General features: G+C 45.1%; 1 protein-coding gene across 2 annotated transcripts in view; it reads right to left on the minus strand.

The window, feature by feature from the left end:
- Positions 1 to 421: 421 nt before the first annotated feature.
- The window catches only part of ZC4H2 (zinc finger C4H2-type containing), a 41,077-nt gene continuing 20,007 nt past the window's right edge, over positions 422 to 21,491 (minus strand). For both annotated transcript variants that reach the window (XM_075007881.1, XM_075007880.1), the window contains exons 2-5: positions 13,815 to 13,986; positions 11,723 to 11,895; positions 9,700 to 9,862; positions 422 to 6,498 (exon numbers count right to left, since the gene is read on the minus strand). In XM_075007881.1, the coding sequence (XP_074863982.1) occupies positions 6,385 to 6,498; positions 9,700 to 9,862; positions 11,723 to 11,895; positions 13,815 to 13,970 (606 nt within the window). In that variant the 5' untranslated portion in view covers positions 13,971 to 13,986 and the 3' untranslated portion in view covers positions 422 to 6,384. The remainder of the gene's footprint in view (positions 6,499 to 9,699; positions 9,863 to 11,722; positions 11,896 to 13,814; positions 13,987 to 21,491) is intronic.

Below are 21,491 nucleotides of genomic sequence, written 5' to 3' on the forward strand. Positions count from 1 at the left end.
CTCTGAGCCCCGCTGGAGCAGTCTGATGTTAAGAGGTAAAACAGCTGGGGCTATAATTTCAAAAATGGCCACCACCTCTAATTTTGTAACTTGCAACTGAGGAAAGGTTCACTTAATTGCAAGCATCCCTGATGGGAGGGTTGCCAACTTCGTAATTGCAGAAAACAAAGCACCGCTTCCCAAGGTCCTGCCCCCAAATCACTCCATTCTCCCTCCCTCTGTTGCTTGCTCTCCCTTATCCTCACTCATTTTCACCAGGCTGTGGCAGACGGTTGGGGTGTGGGAGGGGGTGAGGGCTCTGGCTGGGGGTGTGAGCTCTGGAGTAGGGCTAGGAATGAGGGCTTTGGGATCAGGACCATCTGTATCCGTGTTGGTGCTCTAGAGAGCCCAAGTACCAGTGTGCACACACACAGCCATGGAAGGTGTGGCTTCTCCATGGCAGGGGGCAGGGGTGGAGGGAGGGAAAGCTGTGGTGGAAAAGAGTGGGGCTGTCAACTCAGCCCATTTGCTGTGAGGGTTGAGTGCATCCTACAAGAAAGAGAGGGGAACATCTGGGGGATGGGGCTGGAAGCTGCTGGAGCCCTAGTGCTGAGCCCGCAGGTGGGGCGAGGCCAGGGGATGGGGCTGCTGGAGCCAGAGTTGCCCACAGCAGCTTAACATCCAGAGTGGTGCCCAATGTAGCTGCATATGCCAAGGACAGTCCTGTTTGGACCACAGGATGGGACTCTGGCATGGGGCCCAGTGATACGGAGTGTGGGAGGAGGCTCCTGACTGATATGTGGGGGTGTGGTGTGGGAGAGTTTCAGACTCTGGGGTAGGGCTAGGGATAAGGGATTTAGGATGCAAGAGGGGGTTCAGGGCTGGGGTAGAGAACTGGGGTGAGGGAGGAATTTGGGTGCAGACTCTGGTGGTGATTACCTCAGGTGACTGTTGGGAAGTGACCAAGTCTCTCTGTCTCCTTGGTAGAGGTGCAGCCAGGAGGCTAGATCTGCCCACAGGCACCATCCCTGCAGCTGCATTGGTGGTGCCCACCCAATGGTGGCTGCAGAGCTGACCAGTTGGGATAGGAGCCGCTCCCTGGCTGCTCCTCTGCCTAGAAGCTGGATGGATGTGCAAGCCACTTCCCAAGAGCCAGGCATGGAGTCTGTGCCACCAACCAGACTTTTAAACAGAGCCATTGCGGTCTCTTTTCAACCAGATATTCCAGTTGAAACTTAGACAACTGGCAATCCTGACTCATGGACATCTCCAGGTTAACTCTTGAGCGCACAAATTAAAATGTGGATTGTCAAAGTTATTCCTCGGTGCAAAATTAGAGGCCACTGTTGATCTTTAGAAGCTGTTACTTTACCAGACCATACAGAACTTATATAATGAGAACTTTGCTCATATGCCTAAAAGAGCAAGAAATGAATAAGGAGTTTCATTTCAGAGAAGTCTGGGATGGGGGTAGGAGGCGGCAATGTTGTGTCATCACAGAGAAAATCATCTGTGATTATATTATAATCTCAGGGGGAGGGCCTGCAAAAAATGGAAGACGTAATGGAGCATATAGGCTTGTCACCCCCTTTGCCTCAGAACAAATGAGGCCCCAGAAATCAATATTTCATAATATTAATTTGTATAGACTCTTAAACAAGAAAAAGAGGAGTGGGAAAAGAAGGAGCCCAGTTCTGCCATATGAGAAGCCATCCAATATCTTCCTACAGTTTACACTCTAGGGGAACGCCATCTTCCCTATGAAAGAATACCTCTCCCTTAAATACATAAACAACCTTTGACTCCTTGGTGTAATAATTTGACTTACTACTAATAATGCACATTATTCATATGGCACAGTTTTGTAAAAAATATAATACATAACCAAAGCAGCACACTAGTGATATGGCACAACTTCGTAAAGAATATGAAAAAGCTATGCAAATACTAATACCTGATTGATATAAACTAGATATGCTCCATGCATATAAAAAATGGTTTTTTCCTTATTTAAAAGAAGTTAGTTTGTTGAACACAAAGGTGCAAGAGACAAGATTTTTAAAAAGTCCAAAACATTGACTTAGAAAATGGTTTATCTTACAGCACTCTTCAGTCCAAGCCCTGCTCTAGAAATCCCAAGAAGGAGAGAACGCTGGAATGTAACAATGAGGCGAGAGCCTCTCTCTTCAGCTAGTCACAGAACAGGATGGCACAAAGACTCTACAAATCTACTTTTCTGAGCAACCTACTTCATTGTTGAACCATCTGCCCATTGTCCAGACCTTTTGAAGTTTTGCATATATGAGAGGAACAGGATGATGTTCCCTCTCAGTTCAGATTAATGGCCATTATGTTGCCTTCTGCTTATACACATTTTCCATTAACCCCCAACAGGAACTGCACTGATGAAGGAAGGTAACATATGACCTTTCAAGATTTAAAAGAAGACTACTGCATTTCTTTTTTTTAAAATAAGCAGGAGCCAGGTCATAAAAGAGAATCAGTCACTGTTACCACTGCCCTCTCCTCAATGCAATGTCAGATTTTAGCAAGCATATGTTTGATTGGATTACCTTCTTTTGGCTGTATCTCACAGTGGCTCTTGTTCCTGACAAGAAAGCTAACAGAAAAATGCCCATTTATACTGAGTGGTAGAGGCCTCTATTTTTAGGAGAAAAAGGTCCTGAGTGCTCTCGCTGCTGATTGATGGTTATGAAGCTATTACAACATGAACTAAACTTGCATTAAATTGTAGGGATCATTTCAATAACTCCCTGTGGGGACAACAGAGCCTATAACATTTGTGCCTCTTGGGAATTAACTATGAAAAGTAGGTCAAGTTGTTTTTAATACAGAATGGTATGAACAGGTGCAAGAAAACCAGGCAGAAAAATTGCATTAGTCCAATCTAAAAGGCCTACTGAGAAAACTCTAGGACGCTGAACAAGAAAAACATGGGTCAGGAAATTAATGAACTAAAACTGGTGGGACAGAAACTAGCCCAAACTGGTGGACAAAATAATGAGGAGAAGAGCTATTTCACCCACCATTTCCTTTGCTGGGCCTTACAGAAGGAGGCTTTGTGAGGAAACCAGAAGAACAGAATACAAAGTAACAGAAGCTTCACTCTCATGACTCCCACCCCACCATTTCCTGGGGCCTTGAGTCTTTGTCGTCCTGATCCTGAGAGATGGTCTGACCAGACCAGGCCAGAAAGAGGAATCCAGGTCACTTCACCACCTCTATTGGCTCCAGGTGACAGCTAGGATTGGATTTTAGCAGGAACAGCAGCTCAATTAACTGCTTTGTTTTTCCTTAGTAGGACTGTTATTGCCATCTTCAGTGGGACCAACAGACTCACTGGGCATCTAGGCAAGGTTGGAGAGGAGGTCACTGGCACCAAGCTCCCAGAAAGGGCATGGCCTCAGGTGGAAGGGGCAGGGCTGGGGCAGCCAGCCCTCATGCTGCCTAGAGCGTGCCACGCTGCCCCCTCCCCACCCCCATACCCCAGGCAGCTCTGAGAACTGCTCAAAGCAGGCTGTGCAGTGCTCTGGCAGCGATTTACAGGGCCTGAGGCTCCAGACAGTGCCATCCCTGTGGTAGCAATGATGGTGGCCAGAAGCTCTGGGGCCCTTTTGAATGGCTGGGTCCCAGGCAGTTGCTACCTTTGTCACCACTCCTGACCATCTTTGAGACTATCTAAAAGACTGTCCAACAAGGGTTTTTTTTTTCCCTTCTAAAACTCTCTCCAGCTAAAGGGACCAAGGGGTGTTATTAAAATTAAAGCTTTATTTAATGCTGCACTTTTCCAATGCTTTAACTCTTTTTCTTTGTTGTATCTTAAATAAAAGGTTAAAGGGATTTTTAATGGTATTTGCAATGCTAGGCAGGTAGAGGTCTCTGTATACCACATTCTGGACAGAGACTGGGTTATTGTAACACCTTTGGCACATTTATTAAATCTAAATTAATGCAGCTACACCACCACCCTTGGCAAGCATGGGGAACTTGGAGCAATTCATGTGACTTGCCCAGCACAAGCTTTTTATGTAGCCTTGTATGGTTTCCAGCAGCGTGTAAAATCTCCTCACCAGACCCCAGGGTGTGGCTTATTCTGCTTTTTAGCTAACCAACTAAACACTTTACTATAGCGGTCCCCAAACTTTTTCTGTCACACCTGCATGTACCAGTCACGGAATCTATCTCCCCCGAGAGCCACAGTCAGGAGTCAGGCTAGGGCTAGGAAACGAGCTGGGGGTTGGAACCCAGGGCCAGGAACAGAGCCACATTCAGGACCAGGTGCCCAGGCTGGGGTTGGAGCAGAGCTGAATGCTGCTCCCTCTTCACCCCTGCCATGGAGGCTGGCCCAGCCCCTGTTCAACACCCACATGTTCTGCCATGCTTGTCTATGGGGGTGCACTCCACAGTTTGGTGGCCTCTGCTTTCATACAACCACTCCAGCACAAGTATGGATGAAGCACTGGGGAATGAGGGACGGAAGATTAAAAAAGAAAAAACACCCTACAGAAGGGGCTCCCTCCTTCCATAATCCCAAATGTTAATGAAAAGAATATTTAATACTTTAAAAGTAGGCTGAGTATTCACAGCTTTTAACATGCACAGTCCCCATATGCAGCAAGTCAATAATATCAGCCCCACTACAAAGAGTCAGGTACACAGTAGCTCGTAATGTTTTCAAGACAACAAGATGAAGTGGCATAGTTGGGAGTAGAAACCAGGAGGTTCTGGGTCCCTGTTCTGGCCTCCATTTGCCCTTCCTCCCAGTCCTTAATAAGCTGCCGTTACTCTGGCTAACATAAGGAAAGGAGCTCACCCTACATCAAAAGGATTCCGACAGATACTCTAGCCAGAGGTCTGTTGGCACAGGTGTAGAGCAAGACATCAAAGTCGGCTCTGGAGTCGAGGGCATTGGAAAATGCCTCTTTTCTGTGGAAAGGTTTGACTTTTTGTTTAACTTAAAGCATTTGGGGGGGAAGTGCACATATCTGGTGAAAAACGTCACCTTGTCAAAAACTGTTTTCAACCTAAAACTTTCAACCGGTCCTACTGAGGAGTACACAAATGAAATTCCTTGTGGTTTTGATGGGTGTTGTACATGGCTGTTCTAAAGCTGATTTTGACCCATAGCTAGAAGCTGGCGTGGGAGTACAGGACAGCCAATATTGCAGCAATGATCACTAAAGTCCAGGGATATTTTATGATTTCTCATGAAGAACTAGGATTAGCTCTTTATCTTCACAGTCCAGGAAGTTCAGAAAAGCTGCTGAGACCTTAGTTACCTCTTACTTAAACTGAAGTCAAATTGCTGAATAAGGCTTAACTAAGATCCTAAAATATAACTGTATATTCATATGGACACAATAGTTTCAGCCACTTATCAAATTTTAAATCCAGTTCTGTAAGGGCCTGAATTCTGTAATCCAATCAAACCCCCATAATACTGAATTATATGATGGTCTCCTGTGTGTCCATATCTTTATTTTTCCTGGTCATTTCAGACATATCCCCAAATCCTTTGCATATATCCTTAAATCCAAATGGCATGCATGTGACAAAGTGGGTCTTTGCCCACGAAAGCGTGTGCTCCAATAAATCTGTTAGTCTATAAAGTGCTGCAGGACTTCTCTTTGTTTTTGCAGATATAGACTAACATGGCTACCCCTCTGATATTACTCCCCAAATCCTTGGTTATGCTGAATTTTACTCCATATCTAGCCCATGTAATCTTGTTGGTTAGGACAAGACACAGGTCTTCAGCATAGCAAATGGATTTTCAACAGCTTCTGTGCCTCAAGTGGGTTTCAGTTAGAAGAAAACTGGAGTAATCTTTTAGCAAAATTTCTCTGAGGCATTCGCCCTCTCCCACTTGCTGCAGTAACACTTGATCACTAAGAACATTCTGATTGTATAGGCAGTGCCTGCTGTTTAACAAAGATACCGTATGGCAAGCAGTGTAGGGACAGGAAAACACCGGGACATTTTGGAGAGTACAGTAGAGATCTTAGGTCTAATGTATTTCGCTCTGAAACATGTATCCTCAAATTTATCTTCACAGGAGGGATCATCTGTCCGTCTCTGCAACCAGCTCTACAAAGTGCCCACTGGCATTCAGACTACTTGCATTAAAAGTTCCACTTGGCTTAGGAGTCAGAGATGGAATGACTAAAATGTTACAGTGTAGCACCGTCAACACTTCCCCTAAAACCAAAGTGTGAGGACTCGGTGGAAATTAAGATGGAACAGAAACATTGTGCTTACGTCACATTAAATAGAAAACAACAGGTAAGTCATACTTAGTCTGCACTTCAATAAACTGGCCACGTTTACAGTTCTACTGGAGAGGGATTAGGGTGGGTCATGTATTTTCTCCAAGGATTTTCTGTTTCACTCGTCCTGTTTCCTTTTGGGTTTTTTGGGATTCCGAGACCGGCTCTTTGCTTTGCAGAGTGGACATATTGGTGCATTACGATGAATTTGCTGGTGACATGATAAACAGGCCTGCAATGGAATGTTACATTTTATTAATTTAATCCAACTAAAATCATGCCTGTGTGTCCCAGGCCCTGGACCTGGTTAGCAACATATTTCTCTGTGAGATAATAAACTCATGAAGTTCTGTTGAGACTCTGTCTTTATTGAGCAGCTCACCAGCTCTAAGAAGTTAGCTTACTGTACAGGTAAAATAAATAAGGTGTTGCACACTCAGCAGCCAACTGGAAATAAATTCTGCAGCAATGTTCCTGAATTCTACAGCAACTTCAGGTCAATGGAAAATAAGGATTTATTAAATTACATTTTCAAATGACTAGAACTGCCCATGCAGCCCCACTGTAGCATTTATCTTGATACTAAATTATTTCACGCTTCGTCTACAGGCGCACTCAGACTGCATCAGGGACAGCATTTTGGAGGTCTGCTGTGATCTGACAGATTTTGCCAGTAGGGACCTCTATCTAGGTCATCTAATTTGACCCCAGGTACACAATAGACCAGTGCTCAGCAACCTTTACTACCTCATGGCACACTTCAGGACTTTTTATATATAACCCAATCTGCTTCCCCTCCCCCAGAGCCAGGCACCCACAGCCCCATGCTCTAACACAATCCCCTCCCCTAGAGCCAGGCACTACTAGTTCCCCACTGTAACCTAATCCCCCTCTCCTCCCCCAGAGCCAGGCATCCTCAGCTCCCCACTATAACCCAATCTGCCCTGCTCTCCCCCAGAGTCAGGCACCCCTAGCCTCCCTGCTCTAACTCAATACCAGTGACTCACCAGAGCCACCACCACCACTGCTGCCACCCCAGAGCCGCCACTGCTGCTGCTGCCACTCACTTTTCCCACCAGGTAGTGGGACGCACGCACACAGCAGTGGACGGCACTTCCAGCCCGCAGATCTCGGGCACACTAAGAACTGCTTTGTGGCACACCAGCATGCCATGGAACACTGGTTGGGAAGCATTGCAATAAACCATAGAATTCTACTCATTTATCCCTATTGAGCCCAATAACTTGTGCTTGACTACACCCATATCTTTCAGGATATGTCTACAGTGGAGCTGGAGATGTAACTTCCAGCTCAGGTAGACATACCTGTACTAGCTCTGATTGAACTACTGCCCTGAAAAGAAGAACTGAAGCCACCATTACATGGGCAGTGGGACAGGGTGGCCACCCACAATATGCACATAGGACATCTGGAGTGGCTAGCCCATCCCAGCACCCATGTAGGTGCAGCTTCAAGTCTAGTTTTAAGCACGTAGCTCCATTAGAGTTAGCACAGGTGTGCCTCTCCAAGCTGGAAGTGACACCTGCACCTCCAGGAGGTGCACCCTCAGAAAATCATCCAGTCTTCACCTGAAGATATCAAGAGACAGAAATCTACCACTTTCCTTAGGGCACATCTACATGTGAGCCCTGTAGCAACACAGTTGTGCCAATGTGTCTGTGCCCCTGCAGCCCAACTGGGGAATCACTATGCCAGTGGGAGAGAGCTCTGATGTCAGCACAATAAAACCACCTCCACAAACAGCAGAAGTTATGTTGTCAAGAGAAGTTCTCCTGCCAATACAGCCCTGTACACATGAGCACTAAATTCCAGTGTGACAGGTGTTGCTCAGGGGATTGGTTTGGTCATACCCATGAGTGACATAAGCTGTAGTGTCGAGCTAGCATGAAGTACTTAGCAGGGAGGAATAGCTCAGTGGTTTGAGTATTGCCTTACTAAACCTAAGGTTCCAGGTTGGATCCTTATAGAGGCCATTTAGGGGCCTAAGGCAAATAGGTTTTAAAAAAAAAAAAATGTCTAGGATGTTGCTTGGCTCTGCCAAGAGGGCAGGGGACTGAACTTAATGTCCCTTCCAGCTCTGAGATGTGCATCTCCATATATACATTTTTGCTTCTTCTAAAGCAGGAATTCCCAACCTATAGGCCAGGACCAAAACATGCGTCATGATTAGATTTGTTGAGGGTCGCCAGCAGCTCAGAGCAGCATGTGTCTCTTAGAAAAGCCATTTGCAGCTCCTTAACACTGCCACAGCCAGAAGCTCTCTATCTATATAAAAGCAATTAAGCATTACAAAGACAGCTTCTCCACCTTTGGTATTCATAGCCATCCCAGGCAAGACACTTAATAGACACCTGCAGTAATTTTTGCCCCCCTCTTCCCTTTCTCCATTTTGCCCCCCCAACTCTTCTATGTAGCTGATTGGAAAGGTTTTTATTTTTTCTTTGTATCGCCCACCAGCCTGTGTGACTCCCCCCACCTCATGTGACCCTCGAAGCCTGCATGTGACTCCCCTAGGCTGTGTGTGACCCCCCCTACCCGAGTGTGACTTCCTCAGCCCCCTGAATGCGGGGTTTAAGCTGTGGGAGCAGCCTGGGGATGAGGGTCTTTCCCCCACCATAATTCAGATCAACTATAATAAAATAATTACCTCTAGTAAAACAGTGTTATTAATGTATTTTCCCTTTCTCTATGAAATAACTACTACGAATATATAAACATGAGGGGGCACAATTTTATATTCTTGCCTCAGGCACAAAATTAGCTAGTTACAGTGCTGCTCACCCCTCCCACCCCCCACATTTTTGAATTGCCTTAAGTTACCAAGCCTTCCTGAATTGTCAAAATGGGTCCCTGCCTGGAAGAGTTTGGGAACCCCTGTTCTAAGGGTTAATCATCCTCTCTGCTAGAGATGTGCAACTTGAATTTGGCTCTAACTTCCATCGTGCCTTTCTCTGCTAAGCTGAAGAACCCATTTGTCCCTGATATTTTCTCCTTGTGACAATGTTTCTCAAAACAAAGGAAGCACAGAATAAAAACTGGAAGCATCTGCCCTATGGCTTAAGAGTCAAGAGCCATATAACATACAGAGCCTGATCTCCCAAAGAGTGGTGCAGCTCTATTACCAGTGGAATTGTTCTTGATTTACCCTAGCACAGCAAAAAGAAAGTCATGTTGCACTTTAAAGACTAACAAAATAATTTATTAGGTGATGAGCTTTTGTGGGTCAGACCCACTTCTTCAGATCATAGTGCAACATGACTGTTTTTTTGTTTGAAAGAATATAAACTAACACGGCTAGTTCTCTGTCACTATCCTAGCACAGGCAATATAAGAATTGAGCACATCATTATGTTTCATGCTAATACATTTAGGGACATGGCATGTTCCAGTCATCCAAGAGACAATACCTCACCTTCATTGGAGGTGGCTGTTGTCTGAAAGTTGCTGTCTGTCTGGTGTCCTGTTTCCTAGCCACTTGTAGCTGCTGGGCTGCAGCTGCAGCTGCAGCCAGAGATTCTGGAATGGGAGGTTCCTGTGGTTCTGTCTGCCATTCAGCTTTCTGCTTTTCAAAGTAGCTGTAATACAAAAACAAATCAAAATGATGATCAGCTGCTGGCCTGTCATTTGTTTAATAAGCATCGATTTGCAATAGCTCCACTGTGCTAAAACATAATGGGCCAAAATCAGCTCTGGTTTTGTTCCTCTAGAATCACGTGGCTCATTTGGGACAATTTTTTTTAAAAACAGGATAATAACGATAGTTAAAATATTACATATAGCCATAACCACAAGCTCACTAAGGATCATCATAACAGAGATGGAGACGACTTGGCAAATAATGAATTTCATCCACTTTCAATAGTAGGATCGAGTTTTTTTTAAGTGTTAATGAACCAGATTCCATCACTTAACTGATTAATTACAGCAAAGTTGATATACTTTGTTTCAGGTTTTTGTTTTTAGAGTTTTATCTGCAACAATAAACTCTAAGGAACAATTGTTCTTCTTTGTTTTAAATATAAATGAAGGTTTTGGAGTACAATTCTGCAACAAGAGATGGATTGCATCATTATTAATTTAATATGTGTAGTGAGCATTTGTGTAAGGCTGACAGACCCAGGTCATTGGCACAAAGAATTGAACTTACAACCATCTAGGCTAAAGTCCTGGGTGACTGATCACTGAGCAAGAGGGGGAAGAGCCCTTCCCTGAACTCTGATGGACAGAGCCTAGCCCTGCCCCCTCACCTGACCAGGAGGTGAGGCAGGACTATCTGAATGAAAGCCCCAGCCAGGAGCTCAGTTGGAGCCCAGCCTCTAGAGGACCCAGAAGCTGATCCTGAGCTCTCACCCTGGGAGACTGATTCAGTCCTTTAGGAAGCTGAAGACTGGCCTGGACTGCTGGGCCCACCGCTAGATGGCATAGTGGAGCAGCTACCAGCCAGGACAGAGACTCCCACTCTCCCCTATACCCAGAGGAACATGACTAGCTACAGAGCCAGGTATGAACAGAGGGTTAGTTTTGGAAGTGCCCAGGGATAGCATGGTCAGCGTGTTGTGGTGTAGATCCCTGCTGACCCCAATAGCAGAATGCTCTGGTGCTAACAGGGCCCTGGGCTGGGGTGCAGTGGAGGGGGCAGGCCTTCGTTTCCCCCTGCCACACCTAACCTAGAGTGACAATCTTCCCCCTCACACCTGGGCCTCTGCCCTGTGAGGCTCTTACACTGAACTACTGTTTGTTGCCCTGCCCTGAACCAGGGCCTTGGCCTGGGCCTAATGACTCTACAGAGAACTGTTGTTTGTTGCTGTGCCCAGAACCAGGGCATGGACCTGTTGTAACCTTTGTGGGCTGACAGCCCCAAGCACTTTTCTGAGCCCCAGGACTAAGCCTGACAATATGTACCAGGGATAAGGATTGAATGTTATACACTTAAAGCCATAGGAGAATCAGACTATTCACAGTGGATCCTGGAGAAATCTGCATGTTCCCACCCAGTAAGATCACACGAGCCAAAGCATGAGTGGTGAGTCTCTCTATTGGACACAGGGCTCAGTGGGCCATTCTTGGCAAAAGAATTAATATTCTCCTGGGTTTTCAAAGAGAACAGCATGTCCTTTACCTTCACATTTTTTCCATAGAAAGCCAAACGTCTGGATGTACATTTCTTCCATAGATCCAAACACCTGGATTAATCCAAAGTTTGAGATTTGGTGTGTGTGTGTGGTTTTTTTTTTTTTTTTAAAAAAAACAGCTGTAGAACAAATTAGAACTCTAAACAAGACTCACTTAAGCCAATCATGCTGCAGAAATCATAGCGTGAGTCACAGTTTTGAGCTCCTTTTCCCTTGCATCATATCCATACCTGCTACTCAAATGTAAAAAAAAAAAAAAAAAAAAAAAAATCCTATTGAATTGGATTGTAATTGGAGACCTACTCAAGAGAGAGTTTCTCTTCCTCCTCACATAGATCTGGTAACCTCTGCAAGCCCAGAGTCATCCGCAGGGCATCCACGTGCTCCTTCAGGGGCTTGTACTCTTCATGCAGGCGTCGAGTGGATTCCAAGAGCTTGTTGAGATCATTCTCAGACTGCTTGATGGTGTTCTCCATCTGAAACGGGGGTGGGGAGGGAGGGGAGAGACGTTTGCTTAACAGATTGCTCCATTCACAGCTCTCTCATTCACCAGCCAGAGCTGGTGAAGTGCACAGATGATGCTGTCCTTTAAAGAGTGGAGCTTTTTTCATTCAGAGTGGAAGAGAAGAGGCAGACAATGGAATGTGCAAACATGGAGTTAATGTTACCAGGGCTGGCACACATGCAGGGAAGAAGCATCTGGAAGCAATTAGGCTCGGTATGGGTTAAACATCTGAGAGGTAGTTTCATACAGGATTCAGCTTGCACCTTTCTTCCACCACACAGCAACCCAGGAAGGTGACATGAAAACAGCTTAGCTGGATCAGGGAATAGGGGCACTTTGGTGGGGGTGGAGGGGATGTTTATAAAAACAGCTTTTTTTAAAAAAAAACATGGTCTCTATGGGGGCAGAGCCAACCATTTCATTTGCATTATTTTAAGCTTTTCCAAGCACCTCCTGGGTTCAGAGGTCTAACGCCAATATTGTTGGGCGCATGCTCCACTTGGGAAAGAGTGAGAGAAGCCTCATGCTATGTCTATGTTACTGGGAATATTGACCCGCTCAGGATCGATCTTCTGAGGTTTGATTTCATGCACCTGGTAGGGACATGTGAAATTGACCTGTCGGGGTCGGCAGTTGACCCCTGTACTCCTCAATATAGCAAGGGTAAGGGAAGTTAACGGGAGAAATTCTCCTGTTGATTCTATTCAGTGAGATGAGTCAGGTAAGTTCATTGCACAAAAGTTGATTCTATCTACACAACTGCCATAGCTAGAATTGCGTATCTACAATTCACTTGCCTGCCTAAGGTAGTCAGAGAAATAGCCGTGTTAGTCTGTATGTTCACAAAACAAAAAAGTAATTATGTAGTACTTAAAGACTAACAACATAATTTATGAGCTTTTGTGGGACAGACCCACTTTTTCAGATCTGGAAAATGGGACTGTCCCATAACAGCTCATGACCAAATAGATTATTTTGTTAGTCTTTAAACTGCTACATGTGCCCCCCACCGTTTTTTTTTAACCTCGTGTAAACCAAGGCTCAGAGAGAAAAACTTATGGAAACATTAAGTGAAGGAGGCACAGTGTGGAAAAGATGAGAATTCTGATGACAAATGAAGGTGAGGGGTGAGCTGTATATTAAAGGCACCCACAATTTATGTGCCTACCCACAGTTTGACCTTTTTCCAGTCCTAACACAGAGCTCAGGCTTCCCCTCAGCTCAACATTTTAAAAATGTTTACTAACCCTTAAGAGCAGGGGAAAGGGTTTAAAACGGCAGGTGAATGGTGTTCAAGGAGGCTTGCAAATTCAGAATGGCTTCACAAACCCAGCAGTTCACAAGTCTTCAGCACTCCACAGCTTACCCCTTTAATGATTAATCTCCATGTTTTCTACCAATATCCTCCACCCTCCTGCTGGTTCTGTTATTTGGATCACAGCAGTGCTTAGTGGCCTCTGAGAAATCAAGAGCCCCTACTGTTCGGTGCTATACAAACCTAGCAAACCATCCCACTATCCCTAGTTCCCAAAAAGAAAACAGACATCCTAGACAGCTGCCAAAGCCTCCCGAGTTCTGGGTGAGGAATTAGACAGCACTAAGAGGGTTATTTGTTAGGAAGCATCACAATAACGTTACTATGGCTGCTGGTACCATGGTCCTTTGCTCCGATCCAAATCCCTCCATGTCTATTATTGAAAATCATCTTGTATGATACGGACAAGCATGAAAAGTGACTAAATGTAACTCATTTGATACCATCTGTATGGTCCTTTGAGGTCAGAAAATTCCAGGGTGTAGATCACTAACTTGTCATCTGTATATGCTTGGGACAATCCAAATCAGGCTACACATAAGGTGCATCCTGCCCACAATCACATTGCTACATACCACATTTATGTCAGCATGGATCAGCCGCAGCTCCTCCACGTGGGCCATTTTTTCCTGCAGCAGAAGGTCCATCTCCTGCTTGTATTCCTTCAGGTGCCTTTCCTCCGATTCCAGGGCTTCGAACTCTGCCTTCAGGCGTGCCTTGATCTTTTCCATCTGCAAAGTCTTATTCCTACCACCAAACAGAAATTTCTCATATAAAAGGGACAATTAGTGTTATGCCAATATAAATACTGTTTGTTAGGGGCATCTCTATACACACAAGCAAACCTGTTCATACAAATAGCAAGGGGCCAGCAAAAGGTCAGAACTAACGTGTTTCTTTGAAAGACTGGGGTGGTATATGCAGAATCTTGTAACTCTTAATTTGTAATCCCAGCTCTGTCATTGGTCTGTCTCCACTTCAGCTTTGTATTGTATTAGACAATCGAGTTAGATTACATGAAATTTACTATGATTTAGCAGTTAGCACAGACACTTTTGTTCAGCATTGTGTCAATAATGATTAAGGCTTAACCCCTGGATAGGAAATTCTAGAGTAGAGGTTCATTCCTGCTGGGTATTGAAGAGTGTTCTGAGAAATGATGTGTAGCATACAAATGCCAGCTATCTCAACAGTAGCCCAAAACCCTAAAATGGAGACTTCTGCTTTTTACAAAGGATGCTCCAACGTTGTAACAGTTCTGAGAATATTTCAAACCACCTGAACTCCCACCTACAGGGCAGTCTTATTTTTCTGTTAAATCCCAGTCCCTTTAATACTATTTGTAACTGCAGCTCCCATTGGTCTGCATTCTAGTTCTAGTTCTTAAACTGGTACCACCCCATACTTCTATACAAAAAAAAAAAAAAAAAAAAGCTATGGAGGCTGGGGCAATGCCTCTTCATCCAAAGCTAGGAGAAAGGGACTGGCAGTTCAAGCAATGTGACTTACTATAGTCTCCACTATTTCAAAACATTGTCTGGGCAACTGAAGAGCCTGTTCTAGTTCCCATGCAGTTGAGCCAGACCAGGATTCAAACATATTCCAGTCTTCACTTCCCAAAGACTAGTCACTGAGTTTGTCCAAAGTTCCATTGTTTCATTTTAACACAGGTGGCAAAGAATCTAGCACTCTTATTTCATAAGAGACCCTCCATTGCACCTCTGCTTCAGGTTTGGCATCAAGTACATTCATTATTAACATGGATGTGTAAATGTGGAACCACAGGGTAAAATTGGAGTGGGGTGGGTCTCCACATTTAAATAGCAGCTCCTGCTCCCATTCATGCCAATAGCCGAACTCCCATTAATGGCAAGGAAGCAGAATCACACCTAGAATGTACTTTTTAGATTGCAAAAAGCTGCATATTACATTAATAACAAAAGACTCTGGCTCGCCCTCCTGCCAAGGCTCTCTAGTCCACGAGCATTCTTGGTCCTCCTGGACCAGGGATGTTGCCAGATTAGAAAGTGCCACTTTTTGGAGGTGCAGCCTGTACTATTCATATCTGCATTGCATCCAGAGCTGTACAGAGTGCACTTCTGCAAACTGTTAGAGAATTTTATCTGAACTGTTCCCGCCTGTTAGACCTCTCATATTTCTTGTGTTCATTTTTAAGCACGAATACAATACCTGCCTAAGCCTCCAATACTTCTCATCCCTCCCTGGTGCATTTTCAAAGGAGCCTGTAGCTTCAAACAGACGGATTATGAAAACCAGATGACCTGTGATCATTGTGTTGATAAATCAAAATCTGGCCATAGAACTTAAAATGGAGCAGGATCCATTCTTTGGAAAACAAATTGTGGCTTCTATTATGCATTCTAGGGGTGGCATTGAGATAATTGCAGAGGATCCAAAAAACCAGCACTACAGGTTATTTTTCTAGTGCATAACATAACCCAGAGTAGGAATGTCCAGTGCTGACCATATCAATAAAAGATGACTTTTAAAGAGACCCCGAGTGAGATTTTTACATGCTTCCTTGGAACAAAACACAATAAAGTCCTTCGTCACATAAGACATTTTAAAAATACCGGGTGCCTGCTTTAGGTTTGGGGGTCCATGCAGGGGACCTTCCCTCTGGACCTAACGGGTTTGGATTAATGTTGCTTTTAATCAGCACCATTACACTGGAGAGTAGAAAAGCTGGAGGCAGAGGTGTGCACAGTACAAAGCAGACACAGAACTGGATTGGACCCAGAGGTTACCAGCAACATTTGTAAAGATACTCACCTAGATGAATATTTCATAATTAGAGTTTCCAGCCTTCCTACCATTGGTAACCAGACCCCTAAGGCTTCAAGCTCTACCCTGCCTCTTCCTCCAGGACCCTGCTCTGTCCCTGACACTCACTCTTCTCTTTCCCTACCCTCACTCCTCACTGGATAGTTTCCACCTGCCCTACTTCCCCCACCTCTGTCCCCAAGATAGACTTCCTCTGCTCTGGAGCTAGGATGGGAGCTGATGTATCCTAGAACTGTAGAATCCCAAGCCTGGAAGAGACCTCGGGAGGTGACTGAGCCCAGCCCCCTGCCCAAAGCAGGATCATCTGTTACGCTGTATGAGGACAAAGATCCTGTGTTCAGGAAGAAGGTGGCCTTACCTGAAGAGCGAAGCGGGGCTGGCCTGGCACCTCCCTTCACCCTGCAGTGACCAAAATTTGGTGGCTATTGGTACATCTGACCAGACCTGTCAGGTACCCTTTTTGACCAGACTTCTGGCTACTCTAAATGACACCCATGCAGAAAAGACAAAAAAAAAAAACTTTATGGGTAAACCCAGAACACTGGCAGCTTGAAGCAATATGCATTTATATTTCATATGGTATGTGTTATTAAAGAAAATATAACATGATTTGTATAGACATGCAGTTCCCAACCTTTTTAAGAGGGGGACACATTTGACAATTGAGGAAGACCTGGGGGCGGGGGAGCAAAGATGTTCTTCCCTGGGGGAAAAATGCACCCCTATGCCACCCCAGCCCCAAAACACCCCTTGCTCCCCAGCTTAAACCCCTCTCAGCTAAGGTTGCCAGATTCTTATGGAAAACTTATGCGGGACAGGCAGCCCACTCACGTGATCCTCAGCCAGAGCTGCCTGTCCTGCATAAGAGGTCTTAAAATTGGGGCAGGGACTCTGTCAGCCCTGCAGCTAGGAGCCAGCTGGGGTGCAGAGCCCTGGCCAGCAGTGCCAGCCACAGGATCTCCAGCTGGGGTGGTGGTGGGGAACCTCACAGCATGAAGCTGGCTGGGGTGCTTAGCTCTGGCTGGCAGCACCAGCCATGGGATCCCAGGTGGCAGGAGAGACCCTGCACCAGTGCTGTAGGAGCTGGCTGGGGTGCAGAGCCTTGATGGGCTCTCAGTCCCCTCTGTTCCACCTGTCCACAAGCTTAAACCTGTCTTAGCCACCCTACCCCCAACCCCTACTACCTCCAAGCTGCTGCTCCTTCTCTGATGGGCTGCCCTCAGCCCTCTTACTCCCTTCCCCCCACCTGCAGTGGGAGAGTTCCCTGCCCTACAGGCTTAAATGGGACTCGGTTTCAGGGTGCAATCCCTCCTGCTGGCTGTTAAACCAACTCAACTGAGTTCCATTTCAGCACGGCAGGGCAGGGCCTGAGAGCCAAGGAGGAGTCAAGTGTCTGCAAATGGCTCCTGAAGAGCCCAGCTGGCGACCCTTAGAAAATCTACTCACAACCCATGTTTGGGTCCTGATCCATAGGCTGGAAATCCCAGACACAGGCATTTTTAAAAGGAATCCAACTGTCCCAGTTTTGAAGAATTAGAATCAGTGCAGGAAAGTAAAGATGGCTGGGGAAAAGGTCAGCTATAACAGCATTATATCCATAAAAGTCATCCCCTAATCAAACCAGAGATCATTTTGGCAAAACAAATGGCTACCTGAATGCACTGATTTCTGTGGCTGGAGGCAGTGCTTATCTCAATAAGAAAGTAGTTGCTGACTGGACTTTAGTTCCAATGGTCCAGATCAAAGTATATTAGATTCTGTGAATGATTTATGGTAGTTTTAAAGGTTTTTTTTTTTTTTTAAAAACAAACAAACAATCATAGTAAAGTCCTCAGTTATTTAGCAATAATATAGTTGTCAGACTTTGTACTTTCAGGATCAATAGTGCCATTTTCGCTCTCTAAAGCAAATATTAGTAACTGGTGATCTTAATAAAATTAAGAAAAAATAAGATGAAGATTATCATACAACTCTGTAGCTCAAACTTATAAAAGTCTTTCATCCACTGAAAGGACAGGATGTGAATGATGTCAATGGTTTCAGAAAATGAATGTTTGCATTTATTTTATAATAAGGTTTATTACTTTTGAGGGAAGATGACGAGAAGTAGAGCAACTGCTATTAATGTTATTCTAACAGTGATAAGGACCCATGTTACAGAAATTTACACAAATGTTTAACTTTGTGGACTATGCCTAATGTGGCATTTGAAGTGCCACTATTAATAATTAGGTGCTTTCCAAGAGCATCCAAAATATGAGGCGTTCTCACTCAGAAGCCAGTCCCTTCCAACAAGAGTTTCCACTCTTAGGCTGTCTACATGAGGCAGAGACAGTCAACTGCAGATACACAATTGCTATAGCTAAAATTGATGTATCTGCACTCAGCTTACTTGGCTGTCCTTACTGAAGAAGGTTGATGGGAGAGTTCCTCCCGTCAACCTCCCTTATTCCTTGTTTCTCACAAGGAATACAGGGGTTAACTGTGACCCTGGAGAGGTCTATTTCACATGGCCCTACCAAATATGCAAAATCAAACCCCAGAAGGTTGACCTAGAGCCAGTCAATCTTCTGGGCTCGTGTAGCCATAGCCTTAGGCTCCAGTCCTACATTCAGAACTGTTGGCCCTGAACTCTGAATCCACGTGCAGTGCCACTGACCTTAACAGTGTTTAGGGTTGTCAACCCTCCAGCTTTTGTCAGAAGTCTCCCAGAATCATGCCCATTTCCTGGAAGCTACATCAGCCAAACGAGGAGATTTTGGGTGCCAGCAGTAACAGGGAAGTGAAAGCAGGTTACCTACTTCCACTCTGCAATGCTCCCAGAAGCAGCCACCACCTCCCTGCTGCTCTGGAGAGGGAGGTGGAGGAGGGGGTCAGGGAGTCTCCATGCTCTGTCTCTGTCCAGAGCACCAACACCACAGTTCCCACTCGCCATGAACTACAGCCAATGGGAGTTCCAAGGGTGGTACCTGCGGGCCCCTGACTTCCCTGCCTTAGAGAAGGGGCTGTCAGAGGGATGTAGTTTCAGCGGCTGCACTGCTGACCTGTGCCACAGCCCCCTGCCCAGCCTACATCCCTACACCTAATCTCTTTCCCAGAGCCCTCCCCAACCCCCTCCTGCACTCAAACTCCCTCTCAAAGCCCAAACCCTCCTCCTTCCATACCAAAACTCCCTCCCCAAGTCTGCACCCAACATGCCTTCCCGCACTCCTATTCTCTCCCATAGGCCACACCCCATACCAGTGTTTCCTGTAAGCTGAGCCATCCAGGAGAGATTTGGGTGCCACCCAACTGATTAGCAGAGCACCCACAGCCAGCACCATGTGTTTCTATTGATGGTGCACATAATCTATTCTACCCATGGATGGAACACAGAGGGAACACTGCCTCTTGCCCCTTCCTGCACCCCTGCCCCAGTCTGATGAAAGTGAGTGAGGGTGTGGGAGAGTGAGCAACTGAGGCCAGGGGGATGGAATAAGTGGGAGCAGGACAGGCACTGGCCTTTGGAAAGGGTGGGGTAGAGACAGAGCAAGAGTCTCTGGGTTTGCGCAGCTGGATAGTTGGTAACCCCTAATGGGACTTTGCAGAGAGTACATCTGGAAGCAAGAGCAGGTTGATACAGAGGGATCCAATCAAAATATATGCACTTTTTAATCTATAGTAATTCCTCAAAATGTGCGATTTTGAGTTACTTAACTTGCATTAACGTGAGTTAAATGCAATGGAAAATCCCACCCCCCTGTTCAACCCCCCTGCCCCCGCAGTTCCAGCTCACACCCCCACAGGACCACATGGCTCCAGCTCACCCCTGAACGGCTGCATGGCTGCGGCTCAACTTCACCCCCTTGCAGCCCTAACTCATCTCAGGCTTAATTCCCCTGCACCCCTAAGGCCCCAACCCATTGTAAGGCTTAACTCTCCCCAACTGCCCACCCCCCCCAACCCAGGACTTACCTTTCAAAAGGAACTCCAGGTGCTCCTGCTGCTTCCACGCTACATGTGTTCTGCAGGAAAAAAGAGCTGCCCCCACGGACTTACACAAAATTCAAGTTATGCAAGAGTGCAATGGAATGCAACCCTCACATAAGATGAGGGTACTGTACATTATGTAATTTCTGAAAAGTAAATTAACTACACTGTCCTGTCAACTTGCTGTAGCCATCATAAAATAAGTGCATCTATAGGAGGGATTTCAGGGTGGAGAATGTAATAGGCTTGTCTGACAAGTTCTCATCTGCAGTACAACTGTATGTAGTATTTGAATGAGTATTCTGTTTATACCAAGGAAAATACATTTTTTCCAATTTTAAATAAAATGACAGTGTCCAGTTAAAGAGCATAGGTCAAGTTCATCCCCTGATTTACACCAGGGCTGTATTAGGCACCATTTATTTCCAACATTTCTTATTTCTATTAATATTTGGTGAAACCGAGAGCCTCTTTTCACAAACACACATCCCTATTTTTCCTGTTCGTTTATTGAGGAGAACGGAATTAGGTCAGTTTCTGTGCCGTTGCTAGTTAATTTCATTTTCTTGTTCCAGTGTGCTACCAGAATGCAACAACACTGGGAGTTTCAGGGAACGTTCCAAACGAAACTATTAACCTTTAATTATAAAAAACAAAGCACTCATAAATTATAAGACATCTTCATTAATCAGGCCATTTACAATATTTATTTTAAAAAAACCTAGTTGGGACTTTGCCTACATGGTTGATTCTGCTTTCATTTCTATTCCATTCTAAGATCTATATTGCCTGCTTCACCATACTAGTGTCCTCAGGGAGTGACTACCATCTACTATGGGTTCTTCAGCATCTCTCTCACTTGATGAAGTGAGTCTGTGCTCACGAAAGCTCATGCTCAAAACTTTTCTGTTAGTCTATAAGGTGCCACAGGACCCTTCGTTACCTCTCCACAAAGGCTCCTTCCCACCCCTCTCCCCCCACTGGGAAATGCAGGGACTGAATCCTGCAAAGATCTACATATGTGCTTAGTTTGACTACTGTGAGTAGTTCCACTGAAGGCAATGGGACTACACAGTGCATAAAATCAAGCACATGCTTAGGTCTTTGCTGGACTGGGAACTTACATGTGAACTTAAATTTACTTATTGGAGTATTGCCACTGGTTTCCAATTAACCATGTACAGAAATGTTTTCAGGATCTAGCCCTGACATCCCCTGAAAACCCAATAAAATCCCTTCAATAAGTGAGAGTTTGGTGTAATATAAGCATGGGTTTCACCCTTCATCTCCAAAAGAGACCTCACATGAGAGAAAATAGGACAAATTTTACTTTTTATCTACTGGTTTTATTTATAAAGGCCCTTTTAACGCTGCACGTGGAAGAGGGCAGTGTACAAATAAACAAAGAGTATGGTGCAGCCTTTTAAGTACATAAAATTTGTTTTGATTACTTTAAAATAAATCAGGCATAAAAATAC

This window comes from Carettochelys insculpta, chromosome 13 (genome assembly GCF_033958435.1).
Source record: "Carettochelys insculpta isolate YL-2023 chromosome 13, ASM3395843v1, whole genome shotgun sequence".
NCBI classification, from domain to species: Eukaryota; Metazoa; Chordata; order Testudines; family Carettochelyidae; genus Carettochelys; species Carettochelys insculpta.